We start from the raw sequence: 16,811 nt of genomic DNA, 5'->3' as shown, positions 1-16,811 counted from the left end.
TGTTTAATTTTCTGTCCTGGTTTTTATGTAGTGTGCCTCCTTAAACACTAGTGTATTTAAAATGTTTTAAAATGCACATTGAAAGCTTCCTGTGACCAATTTCCACAACTATTAATTTTGCTCCCTGCCTTTTTTGTGCTTTATATACAGTAGTTTATTGTACATTTCAGCATACTGCTCTATTTTCAGGGAAGATAAATTTTGTAAAATAAGCTCTGGTGTTTCTCATGAATATTGCAAGTTGTCATAGTATAGTGAAGCTTGGTGTCAATTACTATTATTTATCTCATCTGTCCCGATTTTGTAAAGATTGGGGATGAACATAAACATTAATCAGTGGAATACCATTTGATACCAAGTTACCAAACCATTATTAGATTGGTGAAGTTACTTGACACCAAGCTCTCAAACAGAATTTGACACATCTTATATTGTCGTTTTTATGTTTGTCTGTTTCTGGTTTGTTCTGTCCTCCGTGTGCCAATTTAAACTGGGAATGAAATCTATTTAAATCATTAAGAACAGAATGTAATGACATCTGATAACTAAAGGATGCACTTATTCTCCTTCTGTCCAAAAAAAATTAATAGTTGACGTTGTGAAGAAGCCTCCACTTGTGATATCTTTGTTTGGCAGGCAGATGATAACTTGTTAAGTGGTGCCTGGATCTGGATTTTTAAGGAATTTAATCAAATATTTTGTAAAGAACCTGGATATTTTTCTTTTGAAATGATCAGTTACTGTTAGAAACTCTGATTAAAAATATTACTCGGCCACTTTCTCAACTACTGATGCAGCAAATTGCAGCATTAAAATTACTTTTATGTTCAATTTTTTCTATCACAGAATGATATGACAACTGCAAGGCTGAAATGGGAAGATTTACTTTTACCGCTCTTCAAGAAGTATAAGCTCAATATTACTTGGGGAGACCAAGATTTACTCAATATTGTCTTCCACCACAACCCAGGTTTGTTCTTTTTTTTTGTTTCTTTTCTTGCACTCTCTCATCCTCCCCTTTTCTCTCTCTTGCTCACTTTTCCTCTTTGCTCTCTTGCTCTTGCTTGGGCTATCTTCCTCTTTTTTTCTTTCTCTCCCTCACACTCTTTCTCCCTTTATCCCCTTTCAATCTACCCTTTCTCTCTCTCTGTCCCTCCTTCCTTCCCTCCCTCCCTCCCTCCCTCTGTCTCTCTCTCTGTCTCTCTCTCTCCCCCCCTCTCTATTTCTCCCTTTTGCCCCTGCTACTTTCCCTTTCTCTTTTTTCTTCTTTCTCTTCTGCACTCTTTTTTCTCTTTTTCCTCTCCCTCTCCCCCTCCCATTTTTCCCTTTTTTCTCTCCCCCTGTTTTCCCCTTTCTCACTCATGCTTTTCCCTTTCTCGCTCTCTGTTGTTCTCTTTTTAGCTTGCTCGCACTCACACTCGTTCTCCTTGCTCGCACTCTTTTTCCTTTCTCATATTCTTTGCAGCTTTTTTCTCTTTTGCTTGCTCACTCTATTCCCCTTGCTCATGCTTTTGTTTTCTTTTCAGCTTTCACTTGCTCTCAGTCTCCCACTCTTTCCCCCTTTTCGCACCCTCTCTTCCTCCTTCCTTTCTCTACATTGCTTTAAGAGCTGCTTAGGCTTTTTAAAAAAAGATTTGTTTGATGTCAAAAAATCCTGCAGATATGTTGCAAGAATGTTTCTGTCTTGAATAGAGACAACAGCTGACCCTGCTTTTGGAACTGCTCTGCGTATTCATTAAAAAGTCTGACAACACCAGGTTAAAGTCCAACCGATTTATTTGATAGTACACTTTTGTCAGACTTTTTACTGTGTTTACCCCAGTCCAACGCCGGCACATCCACATCATGACTGCGTATTCATGCCATCGGTGACAATCAATGACCATCTCCATCTCCAACACAAAATCTAATCATTTCCCCATGATATGGGGGGAGCTATGTGGATGGTGGTTATCATTGACTTTAACATAATAAGCCACATGAATACTGTGGCTACAAGAGTAGTCAGAAGCTGGATATTCTTTGGTGAGTGACTGCTCTTCATACTCTGAAAAGCCTTCCCGTCATCTACAAGGCAGAGTCTAATGGAATGGATTTAGTTACCTGCATGTGCAGTTACGAAAATATTCAAGGAGCTTGATAATATCCAGAACAAAGGCAGGTACCAGCAAGATTGACAAAAAAAATTTGCAAATCTTTTCATTGATTTTTAAAGATCTAATTATTTTTAACTCAATTTTCTAGACAGGTCTTTACTTTTATAATTTACACTACATTTACATTGCACTATCTCATGCTTTGCTGTTTTTCCTATTACAGAAAGCCTGTTTATTTTTCCATGTCAATGGAATTATCGTCCTGACCATTGTATGTATGGCAGCAACTGCAAAGCAGCAGAGGATGAAGGAATCTTTGTTCTTCATGGAAACCGAGGCGTCTACCATGATGAAAAGCAGCCAGCTTTCAGGGCTGTGTATGAAGCAATAAAAAATGTAAGTACTGCAGCCCAGGAAATATGGGCCGAAAATAATTAAAGGTCTTTTATTCCCTCGTTTGAAATGATCAATTGATGCACAGTAAGTGGAACATTCTAGTACCATTGTGAAGAAGTATTTTCCTGAATCTATGCAACAAGGCTGCCTCTAGGTCTGATACTGCTCTGCATATTCATTTTTCTCTTCTAAGAGGTTATTTACTTGGTTCCTGTTACATGATTTTTAAGATTGGGAATCTCAAGCAATGGTTTCCTGTGTTGAAATATGATGTTGTAGTAGTTATTTTTCACTACAAATCAATAGTAATGACCCTTGTAATTAGTCCAGTGCACAAAGGGTGGTTTTTCTTTTTCATTCTGCAGTAAGGTTGCATCAATTAAAAATAGAATTCTGGTATGTAATGAGCCTCCTCCCAATTCATGTGTGCTAAAGTTGTAAGCTTCTTTTAACCTCAATTCTTGTAAGTTAACGTATCATAAGGTTGTTTCTGTCACAAGTTATAAAATGTCATCAGTGCTTTTTTTAATAGAATGCATATTAACATATTTCATTTGAAATGAAGTTGGCTATTTTGTCTTTTTTCATACTGAGCATTTCTTTCCTTGGTTTCACGAAGAATTTTTTTTGAAAGTATGAGTATCTCTTTGGAGAGCATGATTATCTCCGATTTTCAAGCAGTTTCTGCATCAATCCAGAGTTGAGCTTAGTGATGCCATGTTGTGAAATCTATCCAATTTGTGCCTGTATTGTTCAGCGTCGTATCTTGAGTGGGGGAAGCATGCAGAGAAGTGTCTGCATTTTTTGCCATATGGTCATGGAATCTGTCTTTAGATTTGTCGTCAACCGGGATCTTGGGTTCATGTCACGCTATCTGTAACCCCCATAACGACTTGCCTGGACTTGCAAAATCTCACTTACTATCCTGTCCGGAGACAATACACATCTCTTTAACCAGTGTTTAACGCTCTCTCCACTCACACTATCTGCACCTTTTAAGACTTGATTACCTGTAAAATCTTGCATTCCAATCATTATTTTGTAAATTGAGTTGTATCTTTATATGCCCTGTTTGTGAATAGAACTCCCACTCACCTGACAAAGGGACAGCGCTCCGAAATTTAGTGGATTTTGCTACCAAATAAACCTGTTGGATTTTAACTTGGTGTTGTGAGACTTCTTACTGTGTTTATTTCAGTCCAACACCGGCATCTCGACATCATGTCCATCTAGGACACACTGTGCTCTATAGTGATTCTGCTAATATGTCTTCACTGCAAGTTCCCTATAGTGTTACTGTTCAGGTTGTTGGAGCCACTTCATGATGGTACATGTGCTACTTCATTGCATTATGACCCTATAGTGTCCCTTCCTTTTCAGTTTTCTTGCCAAAGTTAGTTGCTTTGAAATCTGTTTTTCAACATTTTTCCTTTTCTCACTCCTATTTTAAAATTCTTAACTTGGAAGAGCTGAGAACATGAAGTACAGATAGTAAAAGGAGCAGTGATGACACAAGGAAAAGCACCAGTATCGGGGTAGGTGGGACCTATTCAGGTGGGATGGGGTTGGTCTGAACCGTGCTGGGACCAGAGTCCTGGCGATTCGTGTAGATAGGACTGTAGATAGGGCTTTAAACTAATTGGGGGGGGAGGGTGCGAGGGTGGGTGAAATTACAGGGTCGAAAGTAAAGGAGAGGGTACAGGTACGGGAAGAGGCCAAGGATGTCCCAATAATAAAGGGAGTAAGGGGTGTGAGTAAGGTTGGTGGCATTCCGGCAAATAGGGTACAGATGAAGGCTGGGATGAAGGCACTTTATCTGAATGCACGAAGCATTCGGAATAAAGTGAATGAGCTGGTGGCGCAGATCAGCACAAATGGATATGATCTGGTGGCCATTACAGAGACGTGGCTGCAAGGTGACGGACTGGGAGCTGAATGTACAGGGGTATCAAGTGTTTAGGAAGGATAGGTGGGAGAAAAAAGGGGTGGAGGATAGCATCAGGGTGGTAGTAAGGGATGATATAGGAGCCAAAGAGCAGAAAGTGGAATCGTTGTGGGTGGAGATTAGGAACAGCAAAGGGAGGAAGACGCTGGTGGGTGTCGTCTATAGGCCCCCAAATAATGATCTGGAGGTGGGGCAGGCTGTTAACGTGCAAATAAATGCGGCGTGCAGGAATGGAACGGCGATAATTATGGGGGATTTCAATCTACATATTGATTGGTCGACCCATGTTGGACACGGTGGGCTTGAGGAAGAGTTCTTGGAATACTGCTGGGATAGTTTCCTTGAACAGTGTGTGTTGGAGCTGACGAGGGAGCGAGCTATCTTGGATCTGGTGTTATGTAATGAGGCGGGTAGAATTAGTGACCTTGTGGTGAAGGATCCTCTTGGGAAGAGTGATCATTGTATGGTGGAGTTTGATGCAGATGGAGGAGGAGAAACTGGGTTCCCGGACATGTGTCCTTTGTTTGAACAGAGGGAAGTACGATAGGATGAGAGAGGAATTGGCGAATGTTGATTGGGGGAGCACGTTGGAAGGTAGGTCTGCTGAGGAACAGTGGAGGATCTTTAAGGAGATCTATCTTGATGCTCAGCAGAAATTTATTCTGATAGTTAAAAAGGATCGTAGGAGGAGAGATAATCAGCCGTGGATAACGAAGGAGGTAAAGGAAAGTGTTAAATTAAAAGCAGATGCGTTTAGAGTAGCTAAGAGTAGTGGACGAGAAGAGGATTGGGAGAGGTTTAAATATCAACAAAGAATGACGAAGAAGTTGATAAGGGTAGGATAATCTATGAAGCTGGACTAGCGCTTAATATAAAAAAGGATAGCAAGAGTTTTTATAAATATATAAAAAGGAAGAGGCTGACTAGGGTGAACGTTGGACCCTTAGAGGATGAGAGGGGGGACTTAGTGGTAGGGGATGGGGAAATGGCTGAGGCCTTGAATAACTTTTTTGTTTCGGTCTTCACGGAGGAGGACGTGAATAATTTGCCAGATGCGCAGATCGACACAAATGGATATGATCTGGTGGCCATTACAGAGACGTGGCTGCAAGGTGACAGGGACTGGGAGCTGAATGTCCAGGGGTATCAAGTGTTTAGGAAGGATAGGCGGGAGGATAAAGGGGGGGGCGTAGCTCTGCTGATTAAGGATAGCATCAGGGTGGTAGCAAGGGATGATATTGGAGCCAAGGAGTAGAATGTGGAATCGTTGTGGGTAGAGATTAGGAACAGCAAAGGGAGGAAGACGCTGGTGGGTGTCGTCTACAGGCCCCCGAATAATGATCTGGAGGTGGGGCGGGCTGTTAACGCGCAAATAAGTGCGGCGTGCAGGAATGGGACGGCCGTAGTTATGGGGGATTTCAATCTGCATATTGATTGGTCGACCCCTGTTGGACGCGGTGGGCTCAAGGAGGAGTTCTTGGAATGCTGCCGGGATAGTTTCCTGGAACAGTGTGTGTTGGAGCCGACGAGGGAGCGAGCTATCTTGGATCTGGTGCTATGTAATGAGGCGGGTAGAATTAGGGAACTTGCGGTGAAGGATCCTCTTGGGGAGAGTGATCATTGTATGGTGGAGTTTCTGGTGCAGATGGAGGAGGAGAAAGTGGGTTCCCGGACACGCGTCCTTTGTTTGAACGGAGGGGAGTACCTTCTCTCATACGGTAGGATGAGAGAAGGATTGGCGAATGTGGACTGGGGGAGCGCGTTGGAAGGTAGGTCTGCTGAGGAGCAGTGGAGGATCTTTAAGGAGATCTTTCATGGGATGCTGGCCTTCATCGTGAGGGGGATTGAATGTAAAAGTAGGGAGGTCTTGCTGCTGCTGTATAGGGCATTGGTGAGGCTGCAGCTGGAGTACTGTGTGCAGTTTTGGGTGCCGTACTTACGCAAGGATATTTTGGCCTTGGAGGGAGTGCAGAGGAGGTTTACTAGGCTGATGCCGGAGTTGAGGGGGTTGAGCTATGAGGAGAGGCTGAATAAATTAGGCTTGTACTCGTTAGAGTTTAGAAGAATGAGGGGAGATCTCATTGAGACGTATAAGATGATGAATGGGATGGATAGGATAGAGGTGGAGAGACTCTTCCCGCTCAGAAAGGATAGTAGGACTAGTGAGCACAGCCTCAAGATAAAGGGGGGGCGGTTTAGAACAGAGTTGAGGAGGAACTTCTTCACTCAAAGGGTGGTGAATCTCTGGAATTCTCTGCCCGTTGAAGTGGTGGAGGCTACCTCGCTAAATATTTTTAAGACGCGGGTTGATGGGTTTTTGATAAGAGAGGGGATTAAGGGTTATGGGGAGAGGGCGGGAATGTGGAACTGAGCCACGACAGATCAGCCATGATCTTATTGAATGGCGGGGCAGGCTCGAAGGGCTAGTTGGCCTACTCCTGCTCCTATTTCTTATGTTCTTATGTGTTAGCGATGGAAAGATGGTAGGAGTGGAGGGCCTGAATGACATTATTGTTACTAGAGAGGCAGTGCTTGACAGACTGGAGGGACTGATTGTGGATAAGTCCCCAGGACCGGATGGAATGCATCCAAGGGTTCTGAAAGAAATGGCGGAGGTGATAGTGGATGCTTTGATGATTATTTTCCAAACATCGCTGGATTCTGGGGAAGTGCCGGAAGATTGGAAAACGGCTAATGTTACGCAGTTGTTTAAGAAGGGTGGCAGGCAAAAGGCAGGGAATTATAGGCCGGTTAGTTTAACGTCTGTTGTAGGTAAAATGTTAGAATCCATGATCAAGGAGAAAAGAGCAAGGCATCTTGAGGAGAATTGTTTGATAGAGCAGACGCAGCACGGTTTCGTTAAGGGGAAGTCGTGTCTGACGAATTTATTGGAGTTCTATGAGGATGTGTCTAGGGCGGTGGATAGAGGAGAGCCGGTGGATGTGGTGTTTCTTGATTTTCAGAAGGCGTTTGATAAGGTGCCGCACAAGAGGTTATTACAGAAGGTTAGGAGGCATGGAGTTGGGGGTAGGGTGTTAGCGTGGATAGAGGATTGGTTGTCAAATAGGAGGCAGAGAGTGGGGGTCAATGGGTGCTATTCGGATTGGCGGTTGGTGACTAGTGGAGAGCCCCAGGGGTCGGTGCTGGGGCCTCAGCTATTTACCATTTATATAGATGATCTGGAAGAGGGAACCGAGTGTATGGTGTCGAAATTTGCTGATGACACCAAGGTTGGTGGAACGGCAAATTGTGCGGAGGGTGTGGAAAGTCTGCAGAAGGATCTAGATAGGCTGGGTGAATGGGCCAGGAACTGGCAAATGGAATTTAATGTTGGCAAGTGTGAAGTTGTCCACTTTGGTAGGAATAATGGTAGGAAGGACTATTACATACTTGGCGAAAAACTGCAGCATGCAACGGTGCAGAGGGACCTCGGGGTCCTTGTGCATGAGTCGCAAAAACCCAGCCTGCAGGTGCAGCAGGTGGTCAGGAAGGCAAATGGGATGCTGGCCTTCATAGCGAGGGGGATTGAATATAAAAGTAGGGAGGTCTTGCTGCAACTCCTACAGGGCACTGGTGAGGCCGCAGCTGGAGTACTGTGTGCAGTTTTGGTCGCCGCACTTACGCAAGGATATTTTGGCCTTGGAGGGAGTGCAGAGGAGGTTTACTAGGCTGATACCGGAGTTGAGGGGGTTGAACTATGAGGAGAGGCTGAATAAACTAGGCTTGTACTCGTTAGAGTTTAGAAGAATGAGGGGAGATCTCATTGAGACGTATAAGATGATGAATGGGATGGATAGGATAGAGGTGGAGAGGCTCTTCCTGCTCAGAAAGGACAGTAGGACTAGAGGGCACAGCCTCAAGATAAAGGGGCAGCGGTTTAGAACAGAGTTGAGGAGGAACTTCTTCACTCAAAGGGTGGTGAATCTCTGGAATTCTCTGCCCGTTGAAGTGGTGGAGGCTGCCTCGCTAAATATTTTTAAGACGCGGGTTGATGGGTTTTTGATAAGAGAGGGGATTAAGGGTTATGGGGAGAGGGCGGGAAGGTGGAACTGAGCCACGACAGATCAGCCATGATCTTATTGAATGGTGGGGCAGGCTCGAAGGGCTAGATGGCCTACTCCTGCTCCTATTTCTTATGTTCTTATGTTTTTTCTTATTTTTAAGCAGCAAGTGGTTGGGATATGGACTGTAAATCTTCAGGGTGTGGTGTGGAGGCAAGTGCAATTGTGGCTTTCAAAAGGGAATTGGATAAATGCTTGAAGAGAGAAAATTTGCTACCAGGCAGTGAGATTAGTTGAATTGCTCTTGCAGAGAGCTGGCATGCATGTGGTTGGTCAAGTTCCCTCCTCCTGTGCTGTAACCGTTCTGATTCTGAACATGGAAGATAACTACAGAGCAAATGTGACAATTCATGGCTTCCTTTTTTGCAGCCAAAATTAGTTGTAGTTTTCCTTTACTCACCATGCTGACCTCCACCATCTATGCTGATCACCCAGCCAAAACTGAGAGGCCATCACTATAGGGAATACATAAACACTATTCCTTAATAGATTTGTGCTAATACTTCTACATTCCTTGAGGTGTTTTCATTTTCTCTCTGTAACTAAGTACATTTCATTTACGTTTCCAATTGTTATTTAGTTCTCTTTGTTTATGTTGTTGGCATTTCTGCCTTTTGGGCAAACTGTGTTTCAAAGGGGAGGTTTTGGAAGTGCTCCAGGGGGTATTAATGATCGTATTAAGCTTTGGTTTTAGTTGCACCAGTAGGTTCTAGACATTGAGGGCTTGATTTTACCATCACACTGTGCTTATTTTTGGGTGCAAAATGTTAGTAAAGTTGAGCGTGAAGTGTGATCTGTGCCGCCTCCACGCTTGTTTCTTCCTTTACCAAGACCCGAAAATGGCTGTGATCAGGACCGTGCCCGAAACAGGCACAATGGCCATTCAAATGCATTTGCATGCATTCAAATTGACTTAATGGACTGCACATCCAACTTGACTGGCACTTCTTCCTTCACCATTGCATTCATCCATCCAGAATCGGCGCAAAACAGACACGCTCCATCTAAGTCCGATTCAGGCGCTCCAGTTAGTGAGGAGGTAAGTGCCTACCATCCAATGAGATGGAGGAGGAGGAAGATCCACTGCCTGAGATAAGTGGGAGGATGGATCACTCTGCCTGGGATCGGTGGGAAGGAGGGAGGGGATGATAGGGAGTAATGCCTGTGGGGGCCAGGGGGAGGCATTATCAGGCCCAGGAGAGATGTGGCAGGGGAACAGCATTCTATCTTTTTTTTATTCTGTGCATGCACAGTTGGAGGAGCTGCAGGGTTTTGGCGTGTTAAGCCCTGTCCACTGGTTTGTGCAGCACAATTTGGAATCGCTGATATTTTTGCACAGTGTGCATATGGGGACGTCTGAGAACAGGTCTAAAAGGCGGATCTGAAACACTCCCAGTTTCAAGGCTGCTCAGCACTTGGAATCAAAATGGTAAAATAGGGCCCTCAGTGTCTTCTGGACTTTCAAGTGGAGAATGCCTGAAAATAATTACAAAATTTATATCTGAAAAATCAATATCAAGTAGCAAGTTTGTAATTGACAGATTTTCACTATAGAAGTTAAGGTATCTGCTGTTTAGGACTGTATTGATCACAGCAGAAATGTATCATTGTAAAATTTTGATTGTGGCCTCTGTCCTGTGAGTATCATAAAAATGGTACATACAAAATGCTTTTATCACTCTATGCAATTTCCTTCATGGTCTCGTTTTGTATTGCATGTGTGCTGAAATTAAGGTCAATACACTAAAATACAATAAAAACATGAAAGCTTTTTTTTGAGAGCATGAAAATAGTTTTGAAAACATTCTGGTTGTTTTCACAATTTAAGACTTGCATAAACTCATTCAATCCTAGTTATTGCCTCGGTTGTATAAAATTTATTATTGAATAAAAATCTCTAATGCTCATACGCTTAGAGACAGGAATATTGCATCCTGTAAAATGCAATGAATTATTCTGCTGCAAAATTGTGGAAATTGTCCCTTAAGACAAAAAGTCTAATTTTCAAATACTTGTTGATATTGTTCAAAAATTGGGATCATGAGCTCTGTGTTTATTTATGGTAAGGTTAGTTGAAAAGCTATAGTTGCTGTAGATCTAATTGTTTTGCATTTCCTGTAAAGGCATATCACTGCTTTTTCTCCTTTTTAATACTTCAGGCATGATACAAAAGTTCATGTTAAATTTTGGAGCATTTGAAGTGAGAGTGTGAAGCTTTGGAAAGTTTTTTTCATATATTTGTCAAATTCGCCCTTCAAATGCTCAGAGTAATTTTGATACAAAGATATTGGGGGGGGCGCGATTCATCAGTCCCACACGCCACTGGTGGGGTGTTGGGGCTAAAATGGGATCCCCAATGGGCATCAAACTCGCTGCAAAACAGCTATCTTGCCATCCCCAATCTGGTTCCAGCCCAGACCAGTTCCCAGGCGGGAACTGAATAATTATGCAAATCCCATGATTTGCATTTCATTAGCAGGCTGCATCAGTGACCTCCCACAAATGGACCCACCTCCCCAAGTGGAAATCATCCAGGTATGATTTGGTGATGCTCTTGAAAAGTCAAACCCTGGTGCCCTGGAATCCAAGGGCGCACAAGGACTCGAAGATAAATGGCCTGCGCTAAAGTTTTCTGCATTGCTTTGGGGTGTGGGGTGGTGGTTTGTGCAGGAGGGAAGGGGGGAACCACACGGGCTTCCCTCTGAAGATGGGAGTGATTTGGCTTGTTGGCTTCATAGTGTGCTTAAGCAGTGGCAACTTGCACCTTGATAGACACCTGATTTGGTAAAGGTATTCATTCCCCTCTGTGTCCTGTAACAGTTGTGAGGTCTCATGTTCGATCTCTACTTCATGCAACATGGCCATGAGAGGTGCTTATCTGTTCCTGCTGGTTCTTGTTTTCCTTTCCCTGCCTGCCCACACCTGTGATCTCCTAAATCAGAAGCCAGACAGTGCACAAGTTAAATAAATGTGTACTGTAAGGACAGGTAGGAGAGAAATAAGTAAGCGGAAGCGGGGAAAAAGTGGGTGCAGACTTCCCAAAATTGTGTGTTGGGTCAGGTGAAAAAAACTGTATGGAACTTGCCAGCTTCACAGCTGCCTTTTCTCACCTGATTCAATGGCACTCTGCAATTTCGGAGTGAACATAAGAAATAGGAGGAGGAGTAGGCCATCTAGTCCTTCAAGCCTGCCCCACCATTCAATAAGATCATGGCTGATCTGAAGTGGATCAGTTCCACTTTCCCAATCTCTCCCCATAACCCTTAATTCCCTTGTCTGTCAGAAACCTATCTACCCGTGACTTAAATATATTTAGCGAGGTAGCCTCCACCACTTCAACAGGCAGAGAATTCCAGAGATTCACCACCCTTTGGGTGAAGAAGTTCCTCCTCAACTCCGATCTAAACTGCCCTCCCCCTTATCTTGAGGCTGTGCCCTCTAGTCCTGCTATCCTTTCTAAGTGGGAAGAATCTCTTTACCTCTATCCTATCCATCCCTTTCATTATCTTATACATCTCCATAAGATCCCCCCTCATCCTTATAAACTCCAACGAGTACAGACCCAGTCTATTTAGTCTCTCTTCATAGTCCAAGCCCCTCATCTCTGGTATCAGCCTAGTGAACCTCCTCTGCACTCCCTCCAAGGCCAAAATATCCTTGCGCAAGTGCGGCGACCAAAACTGCACACAGTACTCCAGCTGCGGCCTCACCAGTGCCCTGTACAGTTGCAGCAAGACCTCCCTGCTTTTATATTCTATCCCCCTCGCAATAAAGGCCAGCATACCATTCGCCTTCTTGATCACCTGCTGCACCTGCAGACTGGGTTTTTGCGACTCATGCACCAGGATCCCCAGGTCCTTTTGCACTGTAGCATGCTGCAGCTTTTCGCCTTTTAAATAGTAATCCCTCCTACTATTATTTCTGCCAAAGTGCTGATGAGGATCTCTCTGCCAGCTGGAGGGTGTGGTCTAAGAATGTGAGCAACGCCAGTAATCTCAAGTTGGAGTGCCCTTTATAAATCTGAAAGTTTGAACTTAATGTATCCCCCCACCCCGCAGATAAGGGGAACACCCCCAAGCCCACACAAATGTGGATTAATAAAGGAAAGCCAGCATTGATTTGTTAAAGGCAAATTTTATTTAACTTGAGTTTTCTGATCAAATAGCAGAGTTGATGGGTTAATGCAGTTGATGTGGTATACATGGGCACTCGATATTTTACTAAAATCCTTGCTAATAATGACAGTGTTATCATTGAAGTTCCATGGATCAAATTGTAGACAGCTTGATGGGTGGACCCATACCAGTGCTATGTACCAGCTTATTACCACATTTTATGAAGTGATTTACAGAAACATCTGTTATTTCACTAATCAAGAAGTTAGGAGATAATAAACTGTAAATGGTTTTTGTGAGGTTATCTTTTCATTGCTCACTAAAATTTATGTTTGCCTTCATTTTAATTCCTGAAAATCTGAGATGCATCTGAAAGGTAGGTCATTCTTCCATGTTCAAATGTTACCATCAACCAGAGCACGTCCAGAGACTAGAAATTCTCCTTCCTGACTTTTCTGTGGAGATAACACACCTTCTGACTTCCCAAAGCCTGTCCACCATCTACAAGGCAGAAACCTCCACTTGCTTGGAGGAGTGCAACTCCAAAAACACCCGAAGCTCAACACTATCCAGAATAAAGCAGCTTGCTTCATTGGTACCCTATCCATGACCTGCAGCATCCACTCCCTCCACCCACAATGCACTATGGCAGTAGTGTGTACCATCTACAAGATAAACCGTAAGTGCTTCTCAAGGCTTCTTCAACAGCATCTTCCAAGCCCACAACATCTACTTAGCCAGAAGGACATTGGCAGCAGATTCATGGGAGCACTATCACCTGCAAATTCCGTTCTAAGCCACATATCCTGACTTGGAACTGTGTCACCATTCCTTCACTGTCTGGAAAGTGGGTAAAAGTCCTGAAAGTCCTTCTCAAACAGCATTGCGCATGTACCTAAACCATGTGGACTGCAACAGTTCAAGAAGGTGACTCACCACCATCTTCTCGAGGGCAATTAATTGATGGGCAATAAAAATGCTGGCTGAGCCAGTGATGCCCATGTCCTCTGAAAGAATAAATTTTAAAAAGCAGGTATTTGAAGCCAAAATTTACCTTCACTTTTCAGACAGACTGAAATGCATGTTTTTACTTGAAATATAAGTAATTCATTCATACTTTGTATGTTGTCTTGTAATCTCTGCAGTACCCTTTTTGGGAAGATCCCATCCATTCACTTCTACATCCACTTGAAAAAGAACTACAGAAAACTACAAATACATATTGTGGAAGGATCCATCACGTCTTTACACAACAGCTGCTGAAGAGTGTAAGAACTTTACAGGACAAAATTTCAAGAGGAAGGTGATTTTGGTAAATTACTGTAAATTTTCTCGTGTCTTTTTGTCTTGAACGGCAGGGACTTGAGTTTTCATATTTACAGTTACAACCTAAATAAAAGTCTGGAGGAATATTGAGGTGACTTACAAAAGTGAAAGAACTCCCACCAAGCACTGTATCTACACTGAAACCTCAAGAATGACTTCTGTGAATGTAATTCTTATCTCACACTTGAGCACTAATTTACCTTAAATTGAAGAATTTATTTAGTGAAAGACTTTGTTTACAGAGAAAGGAGTGTTATTCTGTCATGCGAAGATTTACTGGAATTAACGACAATCTGTGCTTTTCATTATGAAATTATGGCAATTAATTTGTACTTGTGTGTCGCAAAGTAAATGCAGGAGTGCATTGTATGTTTATGACAATCAGGTCTTGAATAGTACATCATATTAGGTGCTCCAGTTTGAGGATCAGTTGGGGTCACTGAATGATGTAATAAAGTGCAAAATATTAGTACTTTTGAGTTGAGTCCTTGCCTGGTCAACTGAGCAACTAAAAATAATTCATTTTAATCAATTGAAATCTTGTCAATAAGAAACACTAGACAAGAACCATGTTTTAATCTTTGCATAAATTTAATCAAATTACTTTGTGCATTGAGTAATGGTGAATCTAAGTTCAGTAAGTCTACATGGCAGATAAACTTGCAGCTGAAATATGCAGATGCAAGGCTCAAAAATAACTTTCTATCCATCTTAATGCAAGTCAGTGAAATTTGTTTTACAGTTGATATTGAAAGAAAAATGTCTCCCGTATTTTAAACGTTCCATGAAAATCACCACCTTAGATGCATTGAAATGTATTTGTTGTCTCTTACCAGTCAAATAATAGATATGACAAGAGTTTTGTAGGTCTTGCCACCAGCCAAATATTTTTTTGAAGGCTTTCTGGGAATTTAGCATTTTATGAAAACTAATAATTCAGCTAATGATGTAAAATTGGGTTATATTAGTAGTTTAGAAATGTGACTTGGATATATACACTTATAGGCCAGAAATTTCCAGCCATTCACGCTGGCCAGATCTTCTTGTCCCACCGGCGGAACGTCCCTGCCGTGGCTTTCTGCCGGTGTGGGGTGCATTCAATGGGAGTCCCCATGGATGACAACAGGACCAGCCAGCGGGTTGCATGGAAAATGTGCTCGCTACTTTTTGGAGTGCAGTGATTTCATGGGCAGAGCCAGAACAATTTTGCACAATTTACTTAAATTACTTCTGAAATTTCTTCTGGAAGTTATTATTACAATTGCAGGCATAACAGAACTGAACTAGTTCATTTTTTTTTTGTTGTGATCTCTCTTGCTTCACAAAACTTTGCCACTGCATTATTAATCTTTTTTTCCTCTTTCACTACCGCCCACCACCACCACCAAATTGAATGCATGTTCCATTATTGGAAGCCTACTTTTGCCACTTTTTTGTAGTGTTTATTGCCCACATGTACATTGTCAATGTTAAAACAACATGTTTGGAAGTTGCAACATTTATAGACTTGAAATGATCTGAACTTAGCTGTGTTGAGTTGCAGGAGCGTTCAGCACTATTTATATCAGGCTTATTACTCTGGAACCCGACTAACGTTTTTTTACTTTAAAATTGTTTACTTGACTCTGCTGTTAACTGAATAGAAGCTTTTAGTGAGCTTTTGAAGTCTCCATACATGAAGCTAATGAAGTAAATTTGTAAAATTTAACCAGGGTAAAGAAAACCCACAGCTAATGTTACAGACATGACAGGCTCTTGAAAGTAACTCAGGAAAGCATTTGATTTATATAATGAAATGCCTTGCTAATCTTGGGTGTCACAAAATATGGATATAAAGGGTGTTAAGTGCACTTCTTAAAAATAAAAGGAGGCAGATAAAAATGCATTCAGTTGCCTCAAATTTAATAAATTTGTGAGAATTAAGCCATTATTTTATTAGCTTGAGTGTTAATTATTTTAATACTTCCAAATTGAAACTTCTACTGTAACATGGCTTCTACAAGCCATAGTAAATTATATGTAAACGTGGAAATCGACATCTAGATGTTTTTAATAATTGACATTGATTATGCGTCAAAATATTGTAATGGTAAACATTAATATAGAATATACATTTTTACTGAAATAAAATTGAATACAAAATCTGGATGTGAACCATTATGCATCATGTTTCTGAGAGCAAGTTGTGTGTTCGGGTCATGGTTTGTTCATCTGACGTTTGGTATGCCATCTAACCGAAATGTTGGAGATTGAGATAATAGATGGCAAAAAAGGCAAAAACTGGGTGAGATTTGAGCTATATTTGCATATTACTGATGTTAGACTATCATATTCTTTTCACCACCAGAACAAAACAATATTAACAGGCTGAGATCTGCATCCTTGAGCCCTAGGATCTAAAGTTGTGTATCTCAAAAATAGAGTACAGATGGAACCCAAGTTTCCCTTTGGTCCTGCCCTCTAAAGATTAGCAGCAGGATACAAGTGCTGCTGTGACGTTGCATTCTGCTTGAATCCTGCTCTCCTGGAACCTGACCACCAGTAAAAATGGCCATAATTAGCAGGACAAGTGATTCCTGGAAGAACCTTGTGGAAAACTGTGTACCCCTCTTCAAAGTCCACTTACCCTTTCATACTGTATCATATTACGTAATGGATAAAGTTTCTAGAAAGGGCCAAAGTTGTGTAGGACTGTTGCAACATTGGAAAAAGTAAGACTTGTAAAATATGTTGTGGCTTAATAACTCTGAACCCAATACACAGATAACATAGAACATGGTTTGTTAAATGACAAACTCACTAAAGGCAACAAGCACAGATTACCCCCACAGAGAAGGTGAGTGTCATAGCTGAAGACAGAACTTGCCAACGT

At 42.1% G+C, this 16,811-nt stretch overlaps 1 protein-coding gene across 2 annotated transcripts in view; it reads left to right on the top strand.

The window, feature by feature from the left end:
* The window catches only part of LOC145344021 (glucoside xylosyltransferase 1-like), a 62,851-nt gene extending 46,772 nt beyond the window's left edge, over window positions 1-16,079 (top strand). For both annotated transcript variants that reach the window (XM_080190730.1, XM_080190729.1), the window contains 3 exons: window positions 847-970; window positions 2,320-2,492; window positions 13,759-16,079. In XM_080190730.1, the coding sequence (XP_080046856.1) occupies window positions 847-970; window positions 2,320-2,492; window positions 13,759-13,920 (459 nt within the window). In that variant the 3' untranslated portion in view covers window positions 13,921-16,079. The remainder of the gene's footprint in view (window positions 1-846; window positions 971-2,319; window positions 2,493-13,758) is intronic.
* Window positions 16,080-16,811: the final 732 nt, after the last annotated feature.

The sequence above is a fragment of the Carcharhinus amblyrhynchos genome, chromosome 6 (genome assembly GCF_965287045.1).
Source record: "Carcharhinus amblyrhynchos chromosome 6, sCarAmb.v2.hapA, whole genome shotgun sequence".
Taxonomy (NCBI): domain Eukaryota; kingdom Metazoa; phylum Chordata; class Chondrichthyes; order Carcharhiniformes; family Carcharhinidae; genus Carcharhinus; species Carcharhinus amblyrhynchos.
The sequence above is the reverse complement of the archived record's forward strand: the minus strand, read 5'-3'. Positions and strand labels throughout refer to the sequence as shown.